This window comes from Natator depressus, chromosome 2, assembly GCF_965152275.1.
Source record: "Natator depressus isolate rNatDep1 chromosome 2, rNatDep2.hap1, whole genome shotgun sequence".
Lineage (NCBI taxonomy): Eukaryota > Metazoa > Chordata > Testudines > Cheloniidae > Natator > Natator depressus.
Window position 1 is genome coordinate 203,559,129 of NC_134235.1, and position 14,871 is coordinate 203,573,999.

The following is a 14,871-nucleotide window of genomic DNA, read 5'->3' on the forward strand; positions in this document are numbered from 1 at the left end:
ATCTTCCTGCCACTCAGTCACAGAAGTGATATAGTTACCAATTTCTAACTCCAGGTACAGTTAGTCATGCCCACCTGTAAGTAGCTAAGTTTGCACAATTCTTCACTAAAAATGAAAGCAACTTCTGGAGCTGCAAATGTGCACTGTATCAAAATTCTCAAGGAACCTGGGAAGTTAATTGTGTTCTGGTTTTTCCCTTTTTGTGGGATATTTAGTTTCTCCACACCATTCACAAAGGTTCTGTTCTTTTCTAACTTTCTGAATTTCTTGTTTTTATGTAATAGCCTTGTTCAGGTTTTTTTTTATATTTCTTGTGATGGGGTTAGGACTCACCACCGCTGGCGCCTCCCACTGGTTGCTCTGGGAATTAGCTCTGTCCAGTCATGGAGCACCTTTTTCGCATGGTGCCTTGCCCTTCATCCGCTCTGTTGCTTCGGGGACACTCGTTGCTCCCTGCTCGGCAGCGTCCTCTTCAGGACGCTGCCCTCCAGCCATGCCCACTGCTCCAGTCCCACCCCCTCCCAGGGATTTGGTGTTACTAGCACTCCATGATCTGCACCTGTTGTAGTGGCCGGCTGCAGCCTCTAAGTCTAGCCCCTTATCGCAGGGACCAGCCAGCCTGGATCAGGCCATGCTCCTCTTCAGCCAGGTGTAGCACAAGGGGAAGAGGGGGACCCAGGCCTCCCACTACTGAGGGTCCTTGGGTCGGGACCCATAGCGGCAGCCTCTCTGCCCTCCTTCTCTCCCCTTGCCCTGCTATTGTCCCTGGGCCACTTTCCCTTTGACCCTATGCCCCTGCCTGGCCTAGGCCGGCAGCCTCGGGTTTTCCTTAGTCGGAGCTCCCCAGCTCTTTCTGGCCTTCCCCAGCACTGCTCTGTTCAAGATACTACCTTTCAGCCTAGGAGTCAGTCCTCCTCCCTTGACCACCAGGGAAAGACTGCACACTCACTTCCTGAGCAGCCTTTATATATGGCTGAGTCTGGCTCTGATTGGCTGTCTCTAACTCAGCCTCTAATTGGCTCCCTAGCAGGCCTTCTCTGATTGGCCGCCCACCTGCACCGTCTCCCTGGCCTGCTGAAGCCCCATCTAGGATAGGAGTGGGGCAGCCACTCCACTACATTTATATATAAATAAATAATGCAATATAAACTTGCTCATGGTTTGGGATAATTTAATCTTTAAAGAGACGCTTGATGCTGCATTTAAACTGTGTTCTTTACAAGCAGTCAGATGGTATCATGACTTTCAAATGTCAGAGAGAAACAACAAGACAGTGGGCTCTAACTACTTGTTTTAAAATTATCCTAAAGCAGTTGTTCAGTTAATTTCTAATAACAAATAGTAGTGCAGTCCAACTACATAACCAAAGACTTTCTTATGAATTCTTGACTCATGTTTCCAAATAACGTGGACTATATCTGCTGCTCATGTGTTTTTGGTTTGTTTCTCTTAGGAATCTCCTTGGGGCTCCAAGGATGCCATTGGAATGCATATGGGTAAACAATGACTCTTGCCCATGTTTCTCCCATGTCTTCCAATACACTTGCTTAATTCCCTTCAGATGGTGTTCTAACTGAATAGACACAAAACAAACTGTCTCTGGGATCATGAGTGAAGAAAAGAGCTTGGGTATGTCCCAGAAAGTGTTGTCACCTTCAAGAAGTACCAGCAGCTGCTCCTCCAAACAGGGAAGTCGGCAGGTAAAGTAAACTTCACTCACTCCTATTTGTTTAAGGGGGGGGGGGACTTCAAAGTATTAGGAGAAATGGTCCGTTCTAGTAACCTTGATGAACAAAATTATGTGTTTATGGGTCTGTTGTGCAGTTGTTTGATCTTTTTTCTTTTCTTTTTCCATTTTCCTTTTTTTGCCAGTGGCAGCATCTTGTCTTCAGTCAAGTGAAATAAACAGATATTACTGAGTAGCAGATACTTATAACATTGGAAAGGGCAACCAGGAATTCAGTTAATACCATGCTCTCGCTCTCTAGATGCAGTGTGCCTATAGCAGGGGTGGGCAAACTTTTTGGCCCGAGGGCCACATCTAGGTATGGAAATTGTATGGTGGGCCATGAATGCTCGCGAAATTGGGGGTTGGGATGCGAGAGAGGGTTCCTACTGGGGGTGCAGGCTCTAGGGTGGGGCCAGAAATGAGGAGTTCGGGGTGCGGGAGGGAGCTCCGGCTGGGGGTGTGGGCTCTGGGGTGCAGGAGGGTGGGACCGAGGGGTTTGGAGGGTGGGAGGGGGATCAGGGCTGGGGCAAGGGATTGGGGCACAGGAGGGGGTCAGGGTGCAGGCTCCATATGGCACTTACCTCAAGCAGCTCCTGGAAGCAGCAGCATGTCCTCCCTCCAGCTCCTACGTGGAGGCATGGCCAGGAAGCTCTGCACACTGCCCCATCCTCAGACGCTGCCCCTGCAGCTCCCATTGGCCCCATTTACTGGCCAATGGGAGCTGCAGGGGGGGTGCGGAGCCCCCTGGCTGCCCCTATGCATAGGAGCCAGACGGGGGACATGCTGCTTCCGGGAACCACACAAAGCAAGCCCCCGACCCTGCTCCCCAGCAGGAGCTTGAGGGCTGGAATAAAACATCTGAAGGGCCAGATGCAGCCCCCAGGCGATAGTTTGCCCACCCCGACCTATAGTCTGCTGCTGAATGCTTGGCTTCTGTGGTTTGGTGCTTAGAACCCCTAAATCTCCTGTAGAAAAGGTCACCCTAGTGATAGCTGCCTACTCAAGCCTTCAGTGGCTTGTGTGTGAGTGTGGAGAGGGAGTGTGTGTGTGTATTTCAGTTAGGAACATTCTTTATCTGCCTGTGTTGCCAATATTGATACTGAAAATCTGCCCATGAGTGCAGATTGCTGCAGTGGCACTAGGGTGGCCAACTGTCTAATACACAAACCCAAACACCCGTGCCTCTTCTCCGAGGTCCCACCCCATGCACTTCATCCTCCCTCCCTCTGTCGCTTGCTCTCCCCCACCCTCACTTACTTTCACGGGGCAGGGGGTTGGGGGGACCTAAAAGTGGCAATACTTCAACAAAAAAACTTCAAAAACAGACTCCAACGAGAGACTGCTGAATTGGAATTAATTTGCAAACTGGATACAATTAACTTAGGCTTGAATAGAGACTGGGAGTGGATGGGTCATTACACAAAGTAAAACTATTTCCCCATGTTTATCTCCCCCCCCCCCACCCCCCACTGTTCCTCAGACGTTCTTGTCAACTGCTGGAAATGGCCCACCTTGATTATCACTACAAAAGGTTCCCATCCCCCCCGCTCTCCTGCTGGTAATAGCTCACCTTAAGTGATCACTCTGGTTACAGTGTGTATGGTAACACCCATTGTTTCATGTTCTCTGTGTATATAAATCTCCCCACTGTATTTTCCGCTGAATGCATCTGATGAAGTGAGCTGTAGCTCACAAAAGTTTATGCTCAAATAAATTTGTTAGTCTCTAAGGTACCACGAGTACGCCTTTTCTTTTTGCGAATACAGACTAACACGGCTGCTACTCTGAAACCTGTCATTTGCTTTTAAGATACTTTTTTCTTTCAAGCATTTTTTTTTTCATTATAAGGTTAACTTTAAAAAATTGCAAGATATAAATGAAGTTTGTTCTTAGAGATAATGTCAAGCAAGCATTATTAGCACACAGGATTTCAGTTATAACTTAATAAGATTTACATGAGCATGGCTAAATCCCGCTAAAAGTATATTGCATAGTAAAAGCATTTGTACATTTGCAGGCACAATTTCTGTAAGAACATGCACAATAAGACTTCAAAATAAATACCCACTGGCATGGCTCAGCTTTGCTGGCCAGAGCATTGGAGTAGAACTCACTATCCACCCACTCCATGCCTACCTTCTCTATGGGGATGGGGGGGGTTGCGAGGGAGTTGGTGCTGTGTACTCTTACTCATGGTCTGGGTAGCCTTCACACAGGGATTTAGGGAAGGGAGTGTTTCTTATATGGGCATATAATCCAAGCTATAATCTAGCCCTGAGTGTGGAAAGATTACAAGTCTAGCACATGGAGCATACCTTCACCCTACAAACCTTTGTCTGGGTTGTCTTAGCCATCTAGCCTTCAACCAAGCCATGTTGTCTGTTAGGCACTGGCTAAATTGCTCAACCGCACCAACCAGGTCAGGTGAGCTGGAGGTATAAAGCTGGATGCCAGTTGTATCCAGGAGGCACCACAATTCATATCTCCTCCTCATAAGAGTATGAGACCTAGTGATATACCATCTTTCTGATTTAATTAATACTTAGACCTTTCCTCTTCTAAAGAGTCTGATAAATGTAGTCAATCATCACAACACTCTAAATGGATATTATCCCAATTTCACATATGGGAAACTGGAGCATGAAAGTTGAGTGACTTGTTGAGTGACTTGCCCAAGACCTCAGAGAAAGTTAATGTCCGAGTCAGAAACAGAATTCAGCAGGTTTCTTTGGTAGAGGAGAACATTGGTAATTGGTAGAACATGTGACCATTAAAGCATGCTATCAGGCTGAGATATGGAGGAGGAATGCTGAAAGCTGGGGCCAATACTGCATTATACAGTTGAAATGCAGAATGCTTATTTCTTAGAAATGTATTCCTGAAGAGCATGTGTTATCAAGTGTGGGTGGCAGTGAAATCTTTTCTGAAGGATTTTTTTTTAAATGTGGATTTGTAATTACTTATTGCCAGATATTTTTAATATTTTTCTCCCCTTTTTGGGGGGGCAAATATAATAACTTAGTAGGCTTGACACTTAGAGTACAAGCTCTACCCAACTGCCCAATACAAGCAGGAGATCAGGAGGCCTTCTCCCAGGACAGTCTATTCCTGTCAAAAATGCAGTACTTTGAATTGAATTGGTGGACTTTCAGCATCAGTTGTCAGAGTTCCTGGAAGTGAGCTTGTCTTGACTACTACATTACTGGTGCTCATTGTTTAACTCCACAATGATGTTGGTGTGCCATAAATGACTGATTCTACACTAGACTGTACAAATCAAGATCTGTTTTATGGAATATTTTAAATATTTTTTTGATTCTACACAAACAGGGTCTTTCCCGTTTGGATATTTACCTGCTAATAACCAGTAGGTGGGAAATACAAGAAATATAAAATTGGGGCTGACATCTGCTTTGACTAAGAAAGATGGCTTGATCACATGCAACTTTTAAAAGTTAATATGTTAAGTATGACTGTCAAGTGTTCATGAAATTCAAAAAATAATGCAATGTGTTAGAAAATATTTCTTTTCTTTCTGTTGCGTATGAAAAAGACAAACACTTTGGACCAAATAGTGCAGTATTCTACACATTGTAGATCAACTAAGAAGGAGGAGGCATGCTGCTAGATGACTTGCTGTTCATGTTTTAAATAGAAATGTATTCTGTTCTCTAACTGTTTCGGTGCTAGTGAGGAGAGAGTAATCTCTATGTAGCTCAATTTAAATGGGTTCTGAGGTTGATTCTCCCAAAGAGAGGGAGGGAGCCCAGAAAAGAAAAGGAGTTATGAGTCTTCACAAAATCTGCTCATTCACCCTTTAACATGATACTGATGCTGATGATAGCCACGCTGAAAGTTATCTGGTGGGTTTTTCTGGTAACTTGTGGGGGAGCAGAAATTTGTGAGGCTGGATTATATGGGGAGTTTCTATTTGGTACTGTCAATTGGATTTGACAGAATACACATCGCATTGTTAACTAATTGCCCTCTTCTCCCCAAACCCTTCTAACTGGTGAATAATTGCTGCGTTCCCATCCGTGCCACTGTCCAGACATCAGACAGACATTTCCCTCCTTCCCCATCTCTAGAGACAACACCAATCCTTAAATGAAAGAGACTGGTTATTTTTACTAGGTATTTAGGTTTCTTCTCTATCACTGAAGAATTTAATTTGCTTAAATTACAGCATTTACATTGCTTGTTTTTCTAAAACAACTTTTTTTTTTACCAAGGTAGTTTTATGAAACTATAGGAACTAAAACCACACTAGCTGAAAGAAAAGGTCCAGCAGTGCTCCAGAGGGACAAATAGAGTACACTCCACTATTTTTATTAGAAGGAGTCCCAAAACTACAGCTTACAATTTCAGATCCTCTGTGGGAAGGTGAAGAATATTGTTTCTAATCATCTAGTATCCTCCCCTTCTTCCATTCCAGTGAGGAATTTATTCCCCCTCCTCCCTGCATGCACACCCATATGCCCCTTCCTGATCCGCTTCAGTCAGAACTGTCCTCTTTATTTTCTGCTATATCAAGACAGTGTTGGCTGGCCACCTCTTTCCCCTTTGCCTCAGGGTCTCTGCAGCTGATCTCATAGGACAGGACAGTCCTTTAATCAGATTAAGTGAAAAGAAACTGTTACAAAGCACAGGGGAGAAAGGGATCTTGGCAGACATTTTGTGGAGTAGTGGGGTACGCGTTACCAGTTTCTCAAACTCAGGCAAGCAGGGAGTGCTACCAGAAGTGCACTCGGGCCCCAGAGAAAGGGAAATTATTTGGGACTGTGGTATTGTGCGACTGATGGAATAAGGGCACCTCCTGGGATCAGAGTATTTTAGTCTGATGTGATGTGACTGCTCCTTACCACAAAGCAGCATATGGCACTGGTGACACTTATGTAAAGATCCCCGTGATGCAGACCAGAGACCGTTATGGCTTGAGAGATTGGTTCAAGTGGGGTTGCGGAACTTTCATTTTAGGACAGTCTTCCTTCCCTCGCTAATCCTAGTGCCCTGTTTCTGGCAGCCTGAATACATTTGCAGCATGACCCTGAAAACACTGACAATTTAATCCCTTCCCAGGAAATGGGACTGACCTTCACCTTTAAGCCTCAGTAGTTGGCGTGAAATGATTTCCATTTCCACACCTCCCACCCCCACCCCCCCGTAATGCAATATCACGTGCCATTAGGCCATAATTTTAAATATATTTGAGGGAAGGAAAAACATCATTATCTTTTTTAAAGTTTAAAATTGACATGTACAAAATAAATAGTGTGGATGGGAAAGCAATACATTTGTGAAATAAGCAGATACAGTAAGGAAAGGCACTGAGAGCTATATTAAAATCTTGTACTAAAAAGAAAATTCAGTAACTTTTGCCAAATTTATGAACCATAACAAATGCTTTAGTTGCTGCTGATGCAAAACCTTATCCTTCACGAAGCCGCTTTCTATTTTTGGCACTTTAAAACATGCAGTACATGTGGCTGCATTTTATACTAGAAGGCAGTCTGGCATCAACTATATTCAGGCATCGATCTGAGAGCCATTCAAACTCGTTACTTCATTCTTTTCTCCAGAAACAAAATATAGCCTTGAGGAGTTTCTGGTGTGCTGTGTGGTAGAAAATCAGGGGGCTTTTATTTGATGAGTTAATTTAATGCCAGGTTACCAGACCTTGAGACCAAAGTCCTTCAGAACTGTTCCATGGCTGACCCAGACCGCAGCAGTGCAAATTTCTTCTGCTGACCTGCCTCAGCCCTTGGCCTTTGTTGTCACTGCTGTCAGAGGTAATGGTTTTGCTCATTCTGTGTTGATGTTGGTCCACAAGGAAGTCAATTTTTGTTCTAACTGAAGTCGCTTTCTGCCGCAGCATTGCATTTTTGCATCCCCGCCAGTCTGGACCCGGACTGTGCTGCTGCTATTGACTTTTTTTTAATGTAATTGAGCTTCTCCAAACTTAACCTTAGTTTTGAGTCCCCAGCAGGGGTAAGAATCAGCAAGAGAACATGCTATAAATGCTGCCTGCAACTGTGAAGAAATCTTATGTTCCCGCTCTGATATTTCAGACAGATTAGAACAGAGAGAGAGCCAGCCTGATTTATTTGACTTCATTTTAAGATCATTGGCTGAGCAGACCTGTCTAACTGCAGTAGTTCCTTCTAGCAGCATACAACCATAGATCCTTTTTCTCTTTTTCTTTTTTTTTTCTCGAGATGAGACAAGTTGTGGATAAATTGCAGGCCACATCAGCTCCGTTCTGTTCAGCGTGGTGTGCTCTTTAAGGGGCATAAGATTCAGATCAAGGGAAAATTGCATCTTCCAAAAGAAAAGGAGAGACAAAGGAAATCAAGGGTTCATCTGGGAGTTATTTGATTCCTGGACCTTCTACATGTTTAAGGTCTTGCATCGTTGCTCAAGTGTTGATTATTACTGCGGGACAAGAACCTCCTAGTGGCTGTGTGATCACCCACCTCTCACCCTAACCATTTGGGAACTATAGAAACTGCCCTTTCCTATTGCCACATATCTCTAGGGTGACCACATTTCCCTATGCTGAATACGGGACACCTGGTAAAATTACTCCTTCAAGCGAGTTCAACGGCAATCGTACAAATATTCAAATTAACATTAAGTTGACTGAGCCTCTGTTAAAAAGAAATACTGGGTAGTTGGCTTCTTTTTATTTACCTTTTTATCTTTAAGGCTTTAGGCTTCACATGGGGAGGGGTGACACACACCCTTACCCCCCCCCCCACACACACACACACAGGGAGGGGTGACACACACATACTCCCGCTGTGTGAGAGAGGAGTATGGGAGTGACCGACCGACCAACCTGACCCTCCATGCCTGGCTGGGCCCCTGGGACAGAGCTGCCTCTTCTGGTACCTGGCATCACGTCTTCCTGAGGTAACACATGGGGGGCATGCAGGGTCACATGCCCCCCTGCCTGATTTCTGCCAGAATGTGGCCAGCAGCAGCCTTTCGGCACTGTGCAGGAGGGAAGGGACAGGAGCTGCTTCCAACCGCAGGGGAGGAAAAGTGGGGGTGGGGGGAAGGGATGACCTGGCCTGTGTCTGTGCAGAGCTCATCTCTCTCCCACCTCTCTGGTGTGGCTGGAAACAGCTTGTCCCTTCCTGCCTGCACAGTGTCAAAAGGCAGTTAACACCTCCAGGTGGTTGCTGGCACCAACATAACCCAGCCACCTCCTGTCCCCTGGTTACCGTGCAGGCAGGAAGAGGTTAAGCCCTCAGGATGCATGGTGCACCAGGGCCCAGGGAGCCTGACTGCAGGGCAGTGGCGTAGCCAGGTTCTAATATCGGGGAACGAACACACACAAAAAGGCACCACCCGACATATCAAATTACTAATTACATACTTTTAAATTCATTATACATATTTTTTTTGTACTTAAAATAAAAACACAAGAATGATATTGTTTTACAAGTACATGTCTTGCATTTAAAATATAAAAAAAGTATGACATCTATTTATATTGTATATAAAATCAAAACATAATAAAAACGTGTTGTTTACTTATTTTATATTTCAAAGATAAGATCAAAACAATATGATCTATGAAGCAACTACAACAGCCTCTTTCGTGTAAGCTTCATTCCAGCAAAGTTATCTATTACTTTATAATAATCTATTTCAGTAGCCAATTGTCTTTCTATGGAGAGCAAAGCAAACCCAGACAATCTATCTTCACCCATTGTAGAGTGCAGGTAGGACTTTATAAGTTTGTCGGCTAAAGGATCGTTCCGCCAACTGCGCTACTTATTGGCAAGGTCAGAAAAATGTGGGATGATCTCGAAAGGTTAGGATAAATGGAACACATCATTGGCAATCATGAATTTCAGTACACTGTTGATGGTGAGTTTCTCGTCGACACTTGACTTTACCCTATTGCTAGTGCTCATTATCTCTTTGTACATGTCTTTAAATGAAAGAAACTCTTCCACAATTTTGGTTTGACTGTCGATCACATCTGAGTATGTCTGCCAAAAATTCTAATTTGTTCACATTATCCTCTTTGTCAAAATGCTTTGGATCTAAACCACTAAATTTGGCAGCCACATTTTTAAACTGCTCGAATCTTTTACTCGTGCTATTTATAATAGAACCTAAGGACACTAAGTAGGACTCAGCTATGAATTTCTCCTGGGCATCAAATATTCCTTCTTCATCCTCTGCAATTTCCTCATGGAATCTTTTTCTCTCTTACATATTCTGTGCTGCTTATATTCCGTAGTAATATCACATTTTTGAGCCAACTCGGTGACTTCATTCTCAATCTGCTTGAATTCAGATTCAAATTCACTTTGAATGTTTTTCATATCATTTTAAAAAATCTGAAGCAAATGAGAAGCTTTTACCAGATCTAGACTACTTTTCTGTAAATTTGTGGATAAATTGAAAGCCTTCTCTAGCACTTTACTCCAGAATATAAGAACAACTAAGAATTCGTAAGTATCGACTGTTGCCAGAATACCCTTTGCTTCAGTGAGCTGTTAAGGCGTACAGTTTATCTCACCATCCACAATTCTTTGCAGGGCAATTACTAGTGCTGGAAAATTTTGCAAGACTGCCTCTACTGCTGTCTTTCTAGACGCCCATCTGGTATCACAAAGTTTCTTTAGAGTTAATGCAAAAGATTTGATAAGATTGCATTGTTCTTCTTTTAGTAAACTGCCAGGAAAAAGAAGTATACGGACTTTCTAGAGTTCCAAAAAACAACCGAGTTTGAATATTGGAGCTTAATGCATCAATCAGAATTAAATTAAAAGTACGCGCACAGCAGTGTATAAAGAAAAGAGTGCATTTGGAACAATTTCCCGTATCCTAGTTTGGAGACCTGATATTTCACCCGACATGTGCTTGCTCCATTGTAAGACTGACCGTAACACATAGTTATTGATAGCCCCAAGTTTTTGATTGCTGAAAGAAGAATGTTGAAAAAATCTTCAGCACTTGCTCCAGGTAATTCGCTGAAGTGTATAAATCGTTCCACTGCATCACCGTTTACTGTTCCATATCATAAGGATAAAGAAAATTGATCAGTAGAGTCAACAATTAAGGCAAAGTACTTTGATTTCAGCTACTATCTTTGGTAGAAGCTCGGCTGATAAGGACTGTATCAGATCATTTTATGTGTCAGGACTGAGATGTTGCATTTCGATCACTCAGTAATAAATGTTGTTCCAGTAATGTATCATTTTTAGCCAACAGCTTAATAAGTTCCAAAAAATTGCCGTCATTTGTACTTGGGGAACTTAAATCTCGATACTTGCAATGACCGTGGAATGCCAATCCCTGAATTCCCAAAAAGGGAAACTGCATCTATAATACGTCGTAAAATCATCCTGTTTTTTCTATCTCTTTCCTTTCCGCTGTTAGAAGACCAGCCAAGACTGTTCTATCATTGAACAAATGGAATTTGGTAAGGAAAAGTTCTTTCTCTGCTTTTTTTATGACTTTCACTTTTTTCATGATTTTCAGTTTTGTGCATACCTTTAGCAAAATTCTTGCAACCAGTTTTTGGATCACTCCAAGCATCCGACCGATATGCAAAAAAGCCAACAAGCAAAACAAATCATAGTGTTTGCTCTTGGTGAGTAAACCAGCCAGTGCCGTTCAATTGTACGAACACTTGTTTTAGTTTGTACCAAGTTGCACTGAAATGACGTCCAGCTTCATCTTTTGGAAAATTGTCAAAATTATCTTTAAGTCCTGGCTGACAAGGGCCTAACTCAAGCAGAACACGTACTAGATCAGGTGTTACAGGTGTCACAAAACAAGTGTGGATCTGTTGGGTATTCCCTATGTGTGTCAACGATAGCACGGAGTCTTACTGTGTCATTCTTGTCCTCTGCATGATAGTCTGCTGAAGTAATCAGGTCTTCTGAGGACTCTACTTCCACTACCTGTGCAGCCGCAGCAGCCCGGATGCTGTAAGCAGCTCCTAGGTTGAAGGTAGGTACTAACAAGTCTTCAGAGGGTTTTACCTCTGGTGAAGCCGCAACAGCCGGGGCACCGTCTCCAGCTCCTGGGCTGAAGGTAGGTAGCAAGTCTTCAGAATGTTCCACCTCTGGTGCAAAAGACGTCGTGGGTGTGTCGAATGAAAAGTAGGCCTCCAACCTCACATATTTTGATGATTCTTTTACTCGATTTGCATCTTCCTTCATCTTCTTTCTGTCCCACCCGGATAGTTTCTTCTTAGTGCGCTTATCCATCCCTTATCAGAAACAAATAAAATAAATATGAACAATATACGATTGTTTTAAAATGTGATTTATTTAAAAAACTGTCCACACAGCAGCCAGGTCAATTTCACAGCTCTATGAATTTGACGCCCATCAAATTTGGTCAGCAAAGTGTTAAATGATTTGTTGAAAAGGCACCACTTCATTCAAAACTAGAGGAGAAGCGAAAACAATCCACACACTAAGAAGTAATCAAACAGACTGAACTATTTGAAATTATCCAAAGGGTTCAGCATTTCTTTACACTGCAGGAAACAATTCTTATGAGTATGCGCACTTGTGTGGGTGCCTGGGTGAGTGAGTGTACATGTCAACCGATTTAAAAAAGCGCTGACAAAAGGGCAAAGACAAAATGTTTAAAAAAAAAAAAAAATTGTGGGCCTCTTGGCTCTTGCAAGGGATTCACGTGTTACAAGATTGACTAATGCTGGAGTGGTAAAGTGTTACAGGTGTACAGACAACGTTTCTACCGCATTTGATTATGGGATGGAAGCTTGTCCAGAAGAAAATGAGACCGCTCAAAAATTACTTGGAGGTACCTGTATCGGAATGCGCTCTTTCGTCGGCGTTCTTTTGTCGGCACTTTTTTTGTCCTGCATCACACAGGCGCCAACTTTCCTTGGTGCCGGTGGGTGCTCGTGCCCCTGCCCCCATTGGACCCCTCCCCAAATCCCTGCCCTGGCCCCGCCTCTTCCCCAGCGCGCCGCATTCGCCCTCCTCCCTCACCCCTGGCTTGCCGCACAAATCGTAAGCGCTGGGAGTCAGGGGGAGAAGCAGAAGGCGGCGGCGCACTCAGGGGAGGAGGTGGAGCGGAGACGGAGGTGAGATGGGCGAGGGGGCAGAGCGGGGACCGGGGAGCTGCCGGTGGGTGCTCAGCACCCACCAGTTTTTCCTCGTGGGAGTTCCAGCCCTGGAGTCAGCGCCTAAGGTGCCACTTTTGGAGAATGTGCTCAGTGGGAGCGGCTGCTCTCCCCCCCCCCCCCGCTACACTACTGCTGCAGGGGCTTCAGTGAACCCGGCCAGAGAGGTGACTCAGCAGGGGAGGCTGCCTAGGGGATGGAGCAGCCCCGTGTTCCATGGAGACAGGACCCGGGGGAGGGGCGGGGCGGGGCAGGTGGGTGGTGAAGAGGGTGCTAAGCCCCTGCCTTGGGAGCTGCTGTGGAGCCTGCAGGTTCAGGGTGTGAACAGGCTGGAAATTGCTCCCCGCCCCCGACCATGCCAGAGCTCAGCTGAGGGGCGGAGAGGTTTCTCCGTGCCAGCACTGTGCTGGGCTTTGGCATGTGCAGGGCTTGCCTCCTCCTGGCCAGTGCCCCAGGCCCAGCCAAAGGCAGTGGGGGAAGGAAGGAGGCTGCAGGCCAGGCTGTCAGTAAGCTGGATGCTCCGACCAGGGGCTGGTTCTCTGCACAGTGCTGGGAGCGAGAAGCGTCCCATTGTAGGGGATATGGAGGAGCAGCAGTGCTGGAGGTAAAGCAGGGAGAGAAGAGCAAGAGGGGGAGCATGTAAAGGGTTGATGGGTGGGCAGTGGAGGTGACATGTAACCAGCTGCCGCCTGCCCACACAGCCAGTGCCAGCCAGAAACAGGACAGGGGCAGGGCCCTGCTGGCTGAGAGCCGGTACACAGTGGGGGCTGCGCTGACGGACTGGCAGAGGGAGCGGCTGGCTCCACGTGCTGCATCTTCACACCACCACCAGCCTTGCATACCCACCCCCATTGTCGGCCACTCCTCCCCCAGCCACTTGCTGCTGGTGGGCGAGTGGTTGGCGAGCAGGGATCCGGCCAGGAGCAGGACCCGCCAGTCCTGATGAGGGGGAGACAGCAAGTGCGGGACAATTTGTCTGTTATTAAGAAAAAGTCGAGACACCTGCAAAAGGGCTTAAATACGGGACTGTCCCTTTAAAAACCAGACATCCAGTCATCCTACATATCTCTGGAGGTTCAAACAAGAAGTCTTGTGACCTTAAAAGCATTTTCTTGTGTTTTGCCAATCCAGATTCCTATTGGAGCTGATGCCAGCTCCGACTGTTGTTCAGATTTGGAGAAATATGAGATCTGAGAAGACCCCTCTCCTGATCTCAGATTTTCAATCACCCTGACCCCGAAGAGCATGGCAAGAAGTGTGTGCTATTCCTCAGTGCATTTACTTGAGCTATTGCAAACAAGTTTATGCCTCCAAATTGATGCATTTTGATGAGCCTTCTTTCTATTCTTTCCTCATCACCTCATGTTCCCCCATCGGCTATGACCCTCTCGTCACCTGTGGACTCCACTTCTTTGTAACCTTCCCCCGATACAAGTGTCCTGATTCCCCTGTGCTCAGGTGTTTTCCAACCTGGAAATTGGATAGTGTTCTGAGGAAAAGATTAGGCATGAGCTCTATTATGCTCTGATCCTTTTCAATATGTTCTTGTTGGTTGAGAGGAGTGCAGATTTAACTATGAATAACTAATTTGAAATAAGGTTCAGCTTCTCTCCCACCCATCCCAAGTCAAGGTGTTTGTGGTTTGCTAAAGAGCTTATGTGAACATGCTTGGTTTGTTTTCTTCTATGACCATTAGATCAGTAGAAAGTACTGTAAATCTCCTGCACTTAGGAAATTATTTGCCTTCCAAAAGATTGAAGACCTTTCTATCAGATCTATTCTCTGCTTATGCTTAACAAAAATGCTCAAGGACTGAACCCAGATGATCAAGAACTTCCCCAAATTTGTCAAAAAAACAAATGATCTGTAGTGCACTAAGAAGGCTCCATGTTCAGTAGTTCAGTTCTTATCGGATTTATTCTTTTTCGTTATAGGCTATGATGTTGGGTGCTGCTATCAAGTATGTTTGGGCTAAAGCAGTGGGCGACAGTTGCTATGTATAATGCTTGCTTGG

The 14,871-nt window shown here is 45.0% G+C and overlaps 1 protein-coding gene across 1 annotated transcript in view; it reads left to right on the forward strand.

Annotated features, from left to right (window-relative positions):
- OSBPL3 (oxysterol binding protein like 3) overlaps positions 1–14,871 on the forward strand; it is a 139,922-nt gene that overhangs the window by 48,487 nt on the left and 76,564 nt on the right. The window contains exon 2 of the mRNA XM_074945767.1: positions 1,454–1,700. Within this exon, the coding sequence (XP_074801868.1) occupies positions 1,608–1,700 (93 nt within the window). The 5' untranslated portion in view covers positions 1,454–1,607. The remainder of the gene's footprint in view (positions 1–1,453; positions 1,701–14,871) is intronic.